The sequence below is a fragment of the Lampetra planeri genome, chromosome 62 (genome assembly GCF_965212315.1).
Source record: "Lampetra planeri chromosome 62, kcLamPlan1.2.h2, whole genome shotgun sequence".
NCBI classification, from domain to species: Eukaryota; Metazoa; Chordata; class Hyperoartia; order Petromyzontiformes; family Petromyzontidae; genus Lampetra; species Lampetra planeri.
The window spans coordinates 1,642,166-1,657,743 of NC_136168.1; the positions used below are offsets into that span (position 1 = coordinate 1,642,166).

Here is a 15,578-nt window from a genome sequence, read left to right on the forward strand (position 1 = left end):
TAATGTCGCTCAGGAAGAGACTGGGTCTCGGTCTGTTTTGAACGAGTTACAATGAAAAGCAACTCGCCATTCTCTCTGAGCGGGGACACCTTCACTGTCCTGAATGGCAAAAAGAATAGCAATAATTCACGTCATTTATCTCTTCACGTGCAACCGGATATGGGTTATGACGTCACACACTGGCACGAAATGGTACAAGACTCCCAAGCTCAACAATGTGGCTTATGAGGAAACTTATAGCAGCCAATTACTCTAAACGCATGTTGATTCTAAATGTGGAGGTAAAAACCGGAGGACCTGGAGAAAAATCCACACGACCATGGGAAGAGAAAGACACACAAACTCAATATACAGGCATCAGGGTCGGGATCAAACCCACGAACCTCATGCATAGCAGGCGAGGTTGTTAACATCTTTCGACCGTGGCGCCCATGTAATTTGGAAGCTACTTTAAACCCTGCAAAAGGTTAACATTTAATTTGGGAGAAAATGCGTCACGGCACATAACATATCCCCCTTCCCCCTCAGCTGCCAGGAATGTTGCTAACGGCGATGACAATGGTGGTGGCCATGGTCTGTGCTACAGGATGAAAAGGAAGAGGAGGAGGGCTCGTGCTCCGTGACAGACGACGAAGCAGCTGAAGAGGGCTCCTCTGTGCCCCGCGCTGTCACTGGCGTCGTGGCCGGAGAGAAGATAGTGAGCACCCCCGCGGACAAGCGGCCGGAGCGGCCGCACCGAGTGCGCAAACCTTCGCACGCCTCGCAGGAGGCCCAGGTAAGCAGCGTCATGTCGTCGCCCCCCCCCCCAACCCCCCTCACCAGGGGCTCCTCTTGTCTCCACCGACAGATTTTATTTTTACAAATCTCTCTGTGGTCTCGCCACAGAGAGATATCACGATATTAGGAAGCTTGCTGCAGCTATGCACTTTAAAATCTTTGGAACTCCTTTTTTGTGTTTAGTTTGACCGTCCCCCGCACCTCCAAATTCGCACGGTTGACTACGTACAGTGCGAGAGAAGTCCAACATACGTACAACGTGTCTCGCTTCCCTCATTCCGTTCCTTCTCACCCTCTCTGTTCACAATCCCAGCTGTCTCTGTTCCACTCCTCCCTGCCCAATCGCCATTACATTCTTTCTTGCTTCTGGCCCCCTTATTCTGGAACAATCTGCTTCTATGTCAAACAATAAGCCTCGTTCACTATTCATCATTATTCCCTTAAAACATTCACTTGTTATCCCTCACTTTCCCCAACTTCCATATCCTCTCCCTTCCCCATCACTACCTCTGTCACTCTTCCCAACGTCCCTACCCACTCATCGCACTCGCTCATCATCATCTACCACTTACTGTCGCTTTCATCATCGTTTATTTCCCGCATCATCAATCATATTCATCGTGCACTACCATCTTGCGATGGTACAGATTTCGTACAGGACAGATCTTTGTTACAATCGTTTGTTACAAAAGTAGAGAAATAAACAGTTTTTTGTATTACAGTTTTTTGTATTTTGAGAAGGGTCCATTCTGTCAGTCACTTTCTGAAGAGCCCGTAATACGTGCTTGTCGTATAAATCGACTTGCATAAACTCTCCCTTTATTTTCGTGTCCTGAAGCGGTATAAGGGAAAAATATTACTCTTAAGATGTTTTAGCCAATGAGCCACTGTTCTGTTAAGCTGCAGTGTGAATTCATTCTGCAATGTCATTGTGACATTGCTGAGTGTGATAAATTATGAGATTATAACATAGCATCAGGACCACAGTTTAGAAGTGTCAGGAAGAGAGGATTGCAGAAGCTCATTAACAACTTGAAGTTGGACACGTTCTCGTTGTGAACATCCAAAGACCGTGCATACACATTCGTGACCATAATATATATTTGTGCAGAAGCAAAAAAGCCATTTCCATTTGTGAGTGAAGTGTACAACCTTAACCTGCAGCATTCGCCAAGCTGACACCGAGGGAGGCCGCTTTGAATCGGCCTCGTGCTGTCAAGAGTCCTCTTTTTTTTGCTTACCCTTCTCTGCCGTGCGCACACGGCCCCAACCAACCTTCCTCGTTGGTTCGGGCCGTGGTGCTGCCTACAGGCGCGATTATTAATCCCTCTGGTAACGGCTCGGTTTTGTCGGGTAACGGCTCGGTTTTTTGATAAACGCCCCTGCCCGCAAAGCTTGCCGTGACATTGTGCTCTGGGGCCTTTATATTCTTTGGGTATTTCGGTAAAGTCACATAGATAGGTTCAAAGAAAATAACAAAAAACTACGATGTTTCGATCGCAACTCAAGCGATCGTCATCAGGGAAAGGGGGTTAGCTTCTAAAGGCAAGAGTGTCCCATTGAGCCATCTGGTCTCTTTTAGATTAAAACATCTAAGTATGTTAGCTTCCTATCCTTTTCCACCTCCATGGTGAATTTGAAAGAGAGACCAGATGGCTCAATGGGACACTGTCTACAAGAAAGCCACCCATACGGATTCCTATCTAAAACCTGACTCCCACCACCATCCATCCCAAAAGAATTGCCTCATCAAAACTCTACACCATCGAGCTCGATGTATTTCCGACCATCATCACCTAGTCATTGAACTGGAACACGTACACCAAGCCCTCAAGATGAATGTATATTCAGACTACACAATCTGTAAAGCTGTCACCCCAACCGTTAGAAAAGAACCATCTGAGGACCCAATCAAAACCATCACCTTGCCATACATTGCAGGGGTCACCAAAAATATTTTCAAAATTATGAGCAAACAAACATCCAGGTTCGATTTAACACAGTACATAATATTTCTGATCTGATCCCATCTGTGAAGGATGTGATCCCTGACATGCAATATCCCGGCGTCTACAAATTAAGCTGTGTCTGCGGCAGTAGTTACATTGGGAAAACTAAGTGACATGTCTCCGACCATGTTCGTGAACATAAGGCAGATCTGAAACACGGTAGAACCAATACCTCGGCCGTGGCTGATCATTGTTTTAATGTGGTGGGCTCACGCAAAATTGATTTCTCTAAGACGAAGGTACTTTGCAAACCCACTAGCTATCAACAAAGATTTGTTCATTAAACCATCCACATATACAGACACAGACATAATTTCAACCGAGAGAATGGTTATAAATTGAGCAATCATTGGAAGGACGTTATCAACCAGTTTAAGTCATAACTGGCTGTGATGTTCTCATCCTGCCACCTTCCGATGTTAGCTGTTATTTTCGGCTCTCCGATTTTACATTAACGGGTTCAATTTCTCAAACTTACACAGCCACCTTCGCGCCCCGACCTAGAGGTGGCGGCTTTGTGATCTGCCATTAACATTCTAATCTCTCACATTAACATAGCTGCTCGTTTAATGCTCCTCCCTCGCCCGCGGTGTTAATTACAGGAGGATGACGCCCCGCCCACCGGCGCAGGCGGCAAGAATTCCAAGCGGGACGAGGAGGAGGAAGACCAAAAGAACCCGGCGTTTGTGCCGCGGAAAGGGCTCTTCTTCGAACACGACATTCGAGGAGGCAACAACAAGGAGGATGCCCGGTGAGTGCCGTGTGGTGATCTAGTGGGGGCCTCCCCCTTGAGCCACCCCGGGGAACCTTACGTGCCCTTCCCGTCGCAAAACGAGAGTCCCCCGTTGCCGTGCTCTTATCTAACGTGTTCAATTGACGGCGGCGGCGGCGCAGGGCCAAGGTGCACAACCGCAAGCTGTGGCGGGACGCGGGCCGCTGGGAGCACGATCGCTTCCGCGAGGACGAGCAGGCACCCAAGTCGCGCGAGGAGCTCGTGGCGCTGTACGGCTACGACATCCGCTCGGGCGCTCATGCCGATGACGCCCGGCCTCTCCGCCGGCCCAGGTACGACCCCCTCGGGCACGACCCCCATCTTGCAAAATTTGATGCGACGAGGTTTTTGAAGTCGTATGCGTTCAGACGAAGACCATAAACCCTTGACACTTTATTCGAACCCAGGATCTCAGCAGAGGCAGTTCAGAGCGCTGACCTCCGATCGCCACGGCCATGGCGCCCCTCAATGGCTCACTCAGCGTGCCACCGCGAGCGATGCTGACGACTGTCGCATGTTTGTGCCACGCAGATACCGCAGCCCCAGCGATCGATGGAGCCGGGAGAGTCCCCCCGTGAACCGCGGGCCTTACCAGGCCCCTAAGCGGGAGCCTATCGAGCGGCCGACACGTCTGCGCGACGAGGACAGGGACACGGAGCGGAGGCCGGCGCCGCGGAGGCCGGGCCCAACCACCGCCGGTCCCGCAGCACTGCCCGGCAGGCCCCGTGCCTACGTGGAGCAGCGCGCCTACACGGAGCCACGCGCCTACGTGGAGCCGCGCGCCCGCGCCTACACACAGGGAGACTCGAGCAGGGATCAGCCCCCGGGGACGCCGGCGGCGCGGGACGGCACTCGGTCGTCCCCGCAGCGTCACCAGCAGCGGCACCAGCAGCACAACGGGAACACGGAGGAGGAGGGCGAGAAGCAGGCGGAGATTTTGTCCTCGGGCACGGAGGCGGAGGTAGGAGCGAGGGGCGCTCTTGCTGCTGCCGCCGCAGCGACCGTGGCGCCGGGAACCGGGGACGCGCCGTTCGCGGTGGACCTGGCGCAGGACAAGGCGCCGGAGCGGAAGTCGTACTCGCGCGTGCGCCGCTTGCGCAACAAACCCACAGAGCTGCCGGGACAGGCGTCCACGACGGACCCTGTCTCGCCGGTGCCGCTTGCGGCGCTGGCACCGAGCACAGTCCCCCTCGTTGCGCTGCCCGAGACGCAGACGGCCACCGCGCTACCGCATCAGCACAATCCGCAGCAGCTTCAGCATCAGCAACCGCTGGCGCCACCCCTAAAGCCGCTCGGTGAACGCACGAGACCGATCGCCGCGCTGCTGCCGCAGCCATTGTGGGACGTGCCTGTGTTGGAGCCTTCGCCCGTGGGTCGTCTGGAGCACGGCATGGCGCAGATCAGCCTCGGCCAGGCCTGGAACCCCGGGGCACAGCCGCACTACCTTCCCACGCAGCGCGAGCACAGAGGTAGTGTGACGCATAACGTCAGTGGGGGGATCCGGCCGCGGGCTCACCCGCGCGCCGTCGAAACGGCGCAGGCATGTTACGCTGGTTTCGCCCCATACCCCTCTTGTCCGTGAATTACGAATAGCAAAACTGAAACATTTTTATTGGTTTAATGTGATTCTAGGAGTCACGGGTATCCCCCCACAAATGTTTGAAATTGTTTGGCGTAATTTCACATTAGTCAACTTTCTTAGCAGAGAAACCTGGGCAGTTATTTCATGGTGAGACGTACGTATAACAATGGGCGCGTGTTTCACTCAGGTGGTGCCACGCATCTCCCTGTCAATTCAGTGCCTCCACCGTTCAACCGAATCGAGGATCTGGTAAGCAGTGCAAGCTTTCTACCCATCACCACGTGTTCCAACTTGGTATACTCGCAAAACTGTAATGGGTTCGCGTGAATCCTGCAGCCACTAGTGGCCGCGTCGTTGAACGCAATGTTAAACAAAAACATTCTTCTTGACTTAAAGCTTTCGTGACTGCAGGAATTCATATTCTTTAGATCTTTCGGTAAAGCCACGTAGATAGAAAAGTAATCAAAAAAACATTCTTAACGAATAAAAAAACGCGATTCGTAACGTTTCGCTTGAAATGGTCACGAAGCTTAAAAAACTCCACACTTCATCCGACCGCATGACCATGTGAAGTCATTAATATCCGAACTCACGACAAATATCCATAATAGAGGTAGTATTTTTTTGGGGTTCAATCACGTAAATATTAATTTGTTGTTAAACCCACAAAAAAAGTCTTAAATAAATTCATTTTATATGTTAACCTTTTTAAATTTAAATATTAAATACGCATGCCATGCTTGCCTGACTAAATAAAGCTTAAATAAATACCCCGTGACTTGTGTGAGCAGTCTCGAGGAGAAGTTTCGTTACCATGAGAACCACATGATGTGTGACCACCTGCGCAGATCAAAGCAGTTCTGATCAATCAACCGTGTAGGCATTGGCCACGCGTGTGCGTCGTTGCCCGTGCCTCGTGTCAATGCTTTGGATGACATCCGCGACAGCTGCGAATGTGGTGTGGGGGATGTTGGAAAGCATTGTCGCCGTGAGGTCACGTCAGCCCCGAGTGCGGCAAGATGGTCTCTCTCTCTCTCTCTCGAGAGAGAGAGAGGTGCATGCTGAACTATGTCGTCATCGCGCTGCTGCTGCTGCTCACTCCTCCCCCCTCCCCGGCAGGGCGGCCAGGCCGGCCGGGCAAAGCGCTACTCGTCTCAGCGCAGTCGGCCGGTTCCTGAGCCGCACCCCACCCCCCCCATGCACATTCCGCTCATCGAGGGCTCCTACTACGATCCAAGTGAGCTCACTCGTACGCACTCGCACGCACGTAGATACGCACGTAGATACGCACAACCATGCGCGCACATGCATAGATACACACAACCGTGCACGGAAACGCACGCGCACACACATGGATGCACACAACCGTGCAAACACGCGCACGTAGAGACGCACAACCGTGCACACACGTTTGGCTTTGTATGGTGTGAAATAAGTTATGCACGTGCGCACACACATAGATACACACAACTGTGCACGCACACATGTAGATACAGACAAAGATCCCCGTGTAGCCGTAACAGACTGTTGGGGCAAGTGCTGTTAGCGAGCACCTATGTAGGCCAGCATGTTCCAGGAAGTCGTGGGTGTCCAGCACCATACCTGGCCACCATTCTCCCCAGTGGGGATGTTTACATACCGCAACGGGTACTCATTTGAGGCTGAGTCAACCTCGGAGAGGCCCATGACCGGTTCAGATAACCGTTGCTGGTATTGGCAATCGAACTTTGGTCGCCGGGTTCGTTGCGCAGTGCGCTAACTGCTGCACTGCCGTTCCCCATGCAGACAGGCACGCACGTGTACGCACAAACGCGTACGGATATGCATTGTGCAGGCAGTGTTGTTGTTGATGATCATCTGGATTGCCTTGATGTGCTCACACTGAGCACGCAACGATGCATAGATTAATCAACTACAGTATAGTTAAACCTCTCAACCGTCACGAATGTTTCTTTTCAGATGGCCCGAAATGTCATATCTAGGTCCGATTTGTTGTTGACTTTTGAGTTTAATCTGAAGTTTGGGAACGCATCCCTCTCGAGCAGAATGCCAGACACCCGCCCCTATAACCGGGGGTGCCGCGGTGGCAAGATGTTAACTACCATACCTGGTATACAGGAGGTCGTAGGTTTGATCACAACTCGGACGCCTGTATATTTGGAGTTTGCATGTTCTCTCTCCCCGTGGCCACTTGAATTTTTCTTCGGGTATTCTGGTTTTCTCCTCCACACTTAGAAACATGCATTTTTATTATTTGGCTGCTATAAATTTCCACACGATAAGCCACTTGGTTGAACTATCATTTGTGGCCAGGTCACTTCTGAAAACGAGCTACATAGCTCAGTGGGCCTTCGCTGGTATTAAAAAAAGTATTGATTCTAAAGCCTATGATACACACATTGCATGGGGCATGCAAGGGTTGACTGTTTTCTATTTGCGTTATGTAGTGCTTGTATGTTATTGGTTCACGCGACGGCCATAAGCCAAACGATTGAACTCCCCTGAGAGAATAACCGGCATGGATGTGGAGCAATGAGATCAGACCATGCGCAGGACCTCAACTCATTGTAGCTTCAAAAGACCGTGAGAAGGATGGTGATGACATTGGGGGACCTCCATTAAGCAGTGGATAGACCATGGCACATGATGATGATGAACCTCTGTGGCCACAGAGGTTCTGCATTCACTACAATGTTATAGTTATTGAATTAATTCACCATTATAGCCTGAGGTGATGCAACCATTATTTCCCCGAGTCACCAGTTGACCTCCCTGTCATGTATGATTTAATCATCCTTGCATTCACATAAACAATTGCATGTTCCAGCTCTGGTAGGTTATATCAGCTCCAGTGCGGTGTCTTATAAGTTGTCACTGATGTAACAATCGCGCTCACAATTCCATGAATGGTCGTGATTTAGGGTTACGGTTCGATTCAAGATTTTAAAAAGTTACATTGTTGTTGCATGTAGCGCCTCTATTGTTTGCAGGAGTCACTGAGAGCCCTTTGCCCACTGCATAATAATCAAGTCTTGCGCTTAAGATTTAATTAACTTATCGCGAGCACAAGTCGCACTGTTTAATGGAGGAATTGATGCGTCATTACATTTAAAATGTAAAGCTTTGCGGATGCCTCACACAATTGTAGAAACGCTTTCAATATTGCGGTGTGGATACTTTAATGCCTTGTAAAAACGCAGTCGAGCTCATTGAGCTGCATTTGCTTCCGGTTGCCGAACAAATATGTCATAAGGTCGCACTCATTGCACACAAAGTGCTTACCACAATTGAACCATGATAACTTGCTGATCTCATTAAGGAGCATAAACCATCACGCAAACTGCGGTCGTCCTCACAGAAGCTGCTTTTGGCTAGCGATCGAACAAAGATGGTCACCGCATCGCACGCTTTCAGATGCGCCTCTGCGGCCATCTAGAATGCTCTTCTGATATTAGGTATGCAATTTTAAATCATCTAGGTTGGAAACGAATTTCGTTAGAACTGCTTTCTGTGTTTAGTTTGTCCTTTCCCCGCACCTCCGATTAGCACGGTTGGCTACGCACCGGTGAAAAATAAATTGTACATACGTACAACAAAGTTACATAAACGCGCACATATTGCGTCGGCGTAACCAGCACTCGAGAGTGAACGTGGCTGGAAATTAAAAAGTGTGTGGCGCGATGGCCCGGTTTTCTGTGTGCAGACACGGCATACCAGGCTCCGCTGTATGGGCACGGTGGGGACAGCCCGGCTGCCATCCCTCCCCAGGGAATGATGGTGCAGCCCGACCTGAACCTCCCACACCCTGGTGAGCCCGTGGTGCATACCAACCTCCACCCTCTCCCCCTCCACCTGTTATAAACTACACATGTGAGGATGCAGTGCAGATTTTATGATGTAACTTGGAATTGTATAGCGCCTAAATTAATTGCATGCCCAGACGTTCAGTTAAGCATGCCTTGCTACGTATGGTGCGAAAGAAGTTCAACATGCATGTATTATGCAAAATGGAAGGGGGGTCATAAGCATCTGAGAAAATCTTGAATTTTTATTCATTATGTTGCTCACTGCAATTGTGTCAAATTGCACGTCTGAAAATTGGTTAAGAAGTATGCGAAGAAAAGAAACATTACAGTCTAATGATGTGAATGAGGCAGAGCAAACAAGATGGAACATAGGATGGAGACAATACAAATTAATCTTGATTTGAAGCTTTTTCTTCTATTTTTCTCTCTCTCACCTTGTTCCCTCTTTGAAGTTCACCCCACCCTCTCGCCCGTTACGGCAGCCCCTCCCGTCCCTCCCCCCCTCGGATTAACCGAGGTACGCCTTGCTCTGTGATCTTACATTGGCTTGCAAATTCCATCTCTAGCCCTGCCCACTTACCTTTGGGTTGTACCCACCTCAAACCTTTATAACCTTTGGCTTCAGTAGCTCTCTCGCTACATTTCTTCCTGCCTCAGCAGTCCGCCTGCTGTATTGTTTCACCTGAAGACGATTGCTTGTGTAGCGATCGAATCGTCGTGATCTATTATTTATTTTTCTATCTACGTGACTTCACCAAAAGAACCAAAGAATACAAATTAGGCGAGACAAATGAGGTACAGCAATCTGTCGTTCTTCGCGTTATATTTAGGGCTCATGGAGATAATGACCATATATGAATGAGGGGGGGGGGGGAACCCAGACACGATGCAAAATGAGAAAATAAACTAATGGATTCTTGAGTTGAACGAGGACTCAATTGCCGCAGAGGGGAATCGTTAAGACGCCAACTCTAGAAATCACCGGGGGTCTATGTACCTTCGCATTTATTAATTGAACCCAGGTGTGATAATTTCAAGAGACCTAGATCGTTTTATTTGCACGAGCGACGTGGGGACACCGAAACTGCAAAAGCAAAACAAATAAAATGCAGTACACACTCGTGCAACACTGTCTGGACGGGGGGAAGCCGGTTAACCAATCGCTGTTGGGTACTGTGCTGGAACCCCCCCACCCACTCCAGAACCGTGCTAGAACCCCCCCCACCCACTCCAGAACCATGCGGGAACCTCCCCCCGCCAACCACTCTTCCTGCAAGGCATTAGATGCGTACGTACAACCTCGGTGGTACTGCCTCAGTACCCGAATTTGGGAAAATACTTCGTGAGCCAACCGCAGAGTTTCAAATATTACTACAACAGCAACAACAACCCAGGGTTGTTTTTACAACTGCATCTGGACCAATAATTATCTGAACGCCGACTCGACTCCCAACTCGGAAAGGCGCTCCTTACTCGCGTGACACGGTGTGGCGGAGCGGTGACGCTTGTGCCTCCAAAAGCAAGAAGGGCCTGGGCTCAATTCCCGACTCGGGCATCTTTTTTGCGTTTAGCTTGGATGTTCTCCCTCTCCCTCCTATTCTGTGTACGGGCTTCCTCCATATATGTAACCAATAGTATCCAAACCATCCCAATTGTAATAAAATCACCTGCAAATCACTCAATTACACATAGCAACATTTACTCCCAGACTGTGAAAAATGTCGCATGACCCTCCTCAAAAAGAGTCTGCACTGCTTTCCTTGGTAACGAGCATGACAATAATATAATCACTCATTAGACCTTGGTGCTTAGGGAGATGGTGGGGATGAAATGTGCCCTGGAGAGTGTGAAGATTGAACCAGTGATCTGAACATTGTTTCCATTGGCGACTGTGTTCATTTGACCTCTGGGTAACCTCCTTTTGTAAAGATGTACAGTGCTGTGAGCTCAAATTTACAACCCACGCAAAAAAGGCCTGGAGGCAAAAATCCAATCGTGATCCTCGGTTGGGCTTCTTGCGTTTGGTCTCACATTGGTTGCTCTGCGGTCACTGGGCATGTAACTCGTCACCCCAGGAATGTCACGAATTGTCACAATTGGAGGTTGTGATTTCATTCAAAGATACATGTTTTACTTTTATTGCAATCTGATTGGAATTGATTCTTGGTTTTTAATTGCGTTGTTAGTTGGCCTGGATTTAATATTAGCGTTAATTTCCAATCTGCGTAAATTATAAACAATCAATGATCACGATTTGATGCGTGTATTGTGAGCGTAGTTATTGATCTTTAATAAGTAAGACATTTTAATTGAGAATCTGTGTTAACCCTTTCGTTGTTCCGAATCTGAAGAAAAACTAAAATAAAAATATGTTATCGGTACCGAGGTTCCCACAATGCCATGCAGGAGGGCGTGTTGCACACTTTGGCGCCAGCTATTATAGAGTACGGTGGTCGTGTCTCTACGTTTCTCTGCAGTAAGTACGACATCTTTAAAACAACGATGCTACTTCGTCTCCTCTAACTTAAATTAATGCAGAACCGCTCACGCGTTCCGAGGTTCAGCGTTGAAAGGGACACTCACACCCTGCAACTTGCAGTTGTCTCGAAACGGGAGAGGGTTATACCGCTGCATGCCTTACAATTACCCTCTGAGCCCCACGGTTTTCGATGGCGTCCGTGGTGATCGCCCCGCCAACAAAATGTCCCTCTGCCGCGGAGAGAGAGTGTCGTGTAAAATAAGTCGTCCATGCTCGGCCGTGCGCACGCTGCTTTCAGGGCTGCACCCGCACCAGTCGCCCACCCACATGTACGCGCCGCCCGTCTCCATGGCGACGGGCCAGCCACCGCCGCCGGCCCAGATGCTCGGTTACTTCCCCAGCAACATCATGTACCCGGGGGCGGCGTTGCCCAACCCCGGCTACACCTACACGCCTGCCCCCATACCGCCGCCTCCGCCGCCGCCCGCACACATCTTCCCTCCACCGCAGGTGAGAGGTTGTCGAAACGGTCGAAGGATATCGGAAAATAAATCTTGAGATAACTATCGGCGCCGCAACAGCGTTGTGCGTAAATTGTGGTGAAAATAAATTAATTTGAGCGACAACACACACACACAAAGTGCTCAATACACAAATGAATCGCGATACCTTGCTGATCTCGTCAAAGAGCATAAACTGTCATCATGTAAACTCCGGTCATCCTCGCAGCAGCTGTGGGTTTTGGCTAGCCATCGAACAAAGTCGGGTCACCGCATCGCGCTTTCAGGATAAGCTTTTGCGACCGTCTGGAATGCTCTTCCGATATTAGGAAACCACTGGAGCTATGCACTTTAAAATCATCATTTAGATTGAAAGCTCATTTCATGAGAACTGCTTTTTGTGTTTAATTTGTTGTCGTTGCCCTGTACCTCTGATGAGCACCGTTGGCTACGTACAGTGCAAAATAAGTTCACGTACACATTGTTGTCATCGATGCGGCTGTCCGGGTGTTTAAACACCGCTAGTACGCGGTTTGGGCTCGTGTGTAGAATGGATCCGGAAAGTTTACCGACAGTGGCAGTGTGCCGGCTTGTCGCGGTGAGGAATGATGTTGAACGGAAAGAGCGAAGGGTAAAGGAATTGATGAAGCTGGTGCAAGACTGGGAAGTGGAATTATTGAATACAGTAATCCCTCGTCTTTTACGAGGGATTTGTTCCAGAGATGCTCGTGAATAGCAAATTTTGTGGATAAACCTTTTTAAGAAAATAGTAAATACATAACAATTATAATAACACCAACACTTTTTAATTGGTTATGATAATATTCTTAGGTTTTTTCGGTAAAGTCACATAGGTAAAACATTAAAATTAATAAAAGTAAAATAAAATAAAAATCACGACGTTTCGGAGGCAACACAAGCTTCCGTCTTCAGGTGGAACCGTCACAGCCACGACAGCTGTATCAAGTAAATGAGAGATTACAAGAGCTACCACTCCGTATATATAATGGTTGGAGAGTATTAAAGTATTAAATCAGTTTATAAATTAACTTACCTTTATCTCTCATCACATTCTCTCATCACTTTATCTCATCACTTTATCTCATCACTTTCTCTCTCGATGCAGCAGCCGTGTCGATTCGTGGATAGCCAAAATCATGGATAAGTTTGTAAATAACGAGAGAATACCGCATACTGAGATTGTTTGTCCAGGAAAACCTTACTGAATCCCAAGACAATGTTTACATGAGGGGCCTGCCAAGTTTATGGCAGTAGGAGATGGATGTTACGGTGTGTGTAATCCCAATTAAGTAACTTTCAGGTTATTTTTTGACATTGGGACCGTTTGGCAAATACCCAGTTAGAGAACAGAGGGGGGAACATTTTAAATCAGAAAGGCGCGCAAGACAGGAATTGAATGCCAGAGTCTTCTCGTTGTGGTGTGCAAATGAAGGGATCTAATTCCACCACCATGTTCTCTTCAAGACGATGGGAGGGAACTAAAGAAGAGAGAAAAAAACAATGCAAACAACTTGACACTTTCCTTTAACATGCTAATTACAGTAACTCATTTTAACGCAGTAGATGCGTTCATTAAAAGTGCCGTGTTAAGCGAGAATGTGTTAAGCGAGAATGTGTTAAGCAAGGAATTGCTGTATATACATTATGAATAAATAAAATGCATAATATAGGTTTTTTTGGGTTAGATCGCGTAAATATAAATGTTTTGTTAAACCCGCCACCACCCAACAGCCAATTCGTAAGGTTTGTCACGTAAACAGAACATGCCAATTCGTTACTAGTACAGCACAACGGTGTGTTGGAGAGCAAAGCCATAATATTTACAATCTGAGTGACGATTCGCCCGTTATTACAACTAGCATCATCACGCGGACAGCCAGATTTGTGGAGAAATCCTCTTTTTTCGTTCCTTAAATAGAGGGATAGATGTGATGACTTCACTTGTGAGCCCTTCACGTGCGAAGTGGGGGGATTAATGAATTAATATAAATTACAATGGGTACCCATTACCTGTTGGGTCGCGAAAGCCTGCATGTTAAACCAAAGAACTAAAAGCAGCCCAAATTTGAATCACATTTGAACTATAAAATCAGCCTGCAGTCATCCCATTGCAGGCCAAACAAGTGAGATGAGGGTATGCCACCGTGTACCGTATCACTCCGCGTGTGTACCCAGAATTCCCATACCGCTTGGCCGCAAGCAGCACAAGAAACTAGTTTGTCGTCGACCGCTCGGCAACCGCCTTATAACTGGGCATGTTCCGCGTTGTGTGGAAAGCGTTCTGTAAGAGAAGATCCGTGTTCTAGCACAGACGCGTTGTGTGAACACGCGTTAAGCGAGGCCTTGCCGTGCAAATATTTAACTTTTACTGAAATTAAAGGAACGACAGTTGGATTTGAGTCCCACGTGACCCGCCCACGACCACGTGGGGTATCTTCTTCGCTTTCCTCTCTCGCTCTCTCTGCTTTCAAGTCTCTGAGAAATTAATTATCAACCTTGCTTTCGTGATCTGCCCTCAATATCTTTATTTTCCCCTTCCCTTGCTTGGTTCCTTCCCATTCCGCCCTGCCCGCTGCCTCCTTTGTACGTGTGCGCGCCGGGGCGTCCGTTGTGCTGGGTGTGCGCGTTGCGAATGGCGGGCGAGTGGTTTTGTCGTCGAGCGTAAAGGTAGGAAGAGGAGGGCTGTCTTTAACGTGCGCCCCCTTTCCGCTCGCGCGCCCACTCCCGCTGTTGGGTTTGAAGGCGCAATCTCAGGTTTATGGCGGAGTGACGTACTACAATACGGCGCAGCAGCAGGCGCAGCCCAAGCCGTCGCCGCCTCGCCGACCCTCCCAGCCCGTCTCTGTGAAGCCCCCGCCTGAGGTAAAAACGATTCTAATCTTTTTTATTGTACCCAAGTAAGGCCCACTGAGCTGTTTTTCAGCAGCCACCTGGCCACAAAGGATAGCTCGACGAAGTGGCTCATCACGTGTGGAAATTTATAGGGGCCAAATGCTCGTAAGCACACGTTGATTCCAAATGTGAAGGGGAAAACCCAGAGGACCCGGAAAGAAATTCACACGACCACGGAGACAGACGCGCAAACTCAAAATATACAGGCGTCGTCAGGGTCTGCATCGAACCCACGACCTCCTGCATACCGGGCGAGGGAAATAACATCTCAACACTGTGGCGCTCTCCACACACTTCGTACGGGGTGGAGCCCTGTCCTGCTCAGACCCTCGGGTATCCATTCCGGATGCGGGGTGATCCGTGCAAAGCAGCGAAAATAAGATCGGCCAAGGAGAGGAGGAAGCAAGTGACGATTGTGTGCGGTGTGTGGTGATGTATTGCCGAATTCCTTCCATGTCCACATGCCATGGGGAGGTCTTCGCCCCAGCGATGGCTTTACAAAGGGGCCCTCAACGTTACATGTGTAATAATCCTTCTTGAGACGGCTTCGGAATCAGTCATTTTTATTTCCACTCCACAATACACTTTACTCACTCACTCTCCGTTGCTGGCAGACAACGGAGAGCGGACAGACTTCGCACTAAGTCCCCACCGCGCACGTGGCACCCCGAGCTCCCGTCCGCTCGTGACCCTGTTCTTGTCAGTCTCCAGTCTGCTCTCGATCGTTCTCTCTCACTCTC

At 49.0% G+C, this 15,578-nt stretch overlaps 1 protein-coding gene across 2 annotated transcripts in view; it reads left to right on the forward strand.

The window, feature by feature from the left end:
• The window catches only part of CASC3 (CASC3 exon junction complex subunit), a 29,244-nt gene that overhangs the window by 5,947 nt on the left and 7,719 nt on the right, over positions 1-15,578 (forward strand). For both annotated transcript variants that reach the window (XM_078619290.1, XM_078619288.1), the window contains exons 4-12: positions 587-775; positions 3,389-3,537; positions 3,681-3,851; positions 4,090-5,027; positions 5,328-5,389; positions 6,260-6,377; positions 8,844-8,948; positions 11,724-11,935; positions 14,689-14,808. In XM_078619290.1, coding sequence (XP_078475416.1) covers positions 587-775; positions 3,389-3,537; positions 3,681-3,851; positions 4,090-5,027; positions 5,328-5,389; positions 6,260-6,377; positions 8,844-8,948; positions 11,724-11,935; positions 14,689-14,808 — 2,064 coding nt within the window. The remainder of the gene's footprint in view (positions 1-586; positions 776-3,388; positions 3,538-3,680; positions 3,852-4,089; positions 5,028-5,327; positions 5,390-6,259; positions 6,378-8,843; positions 8,949-11,723; positions 11,936-14,688; positions 14,809-15,578) is intronic.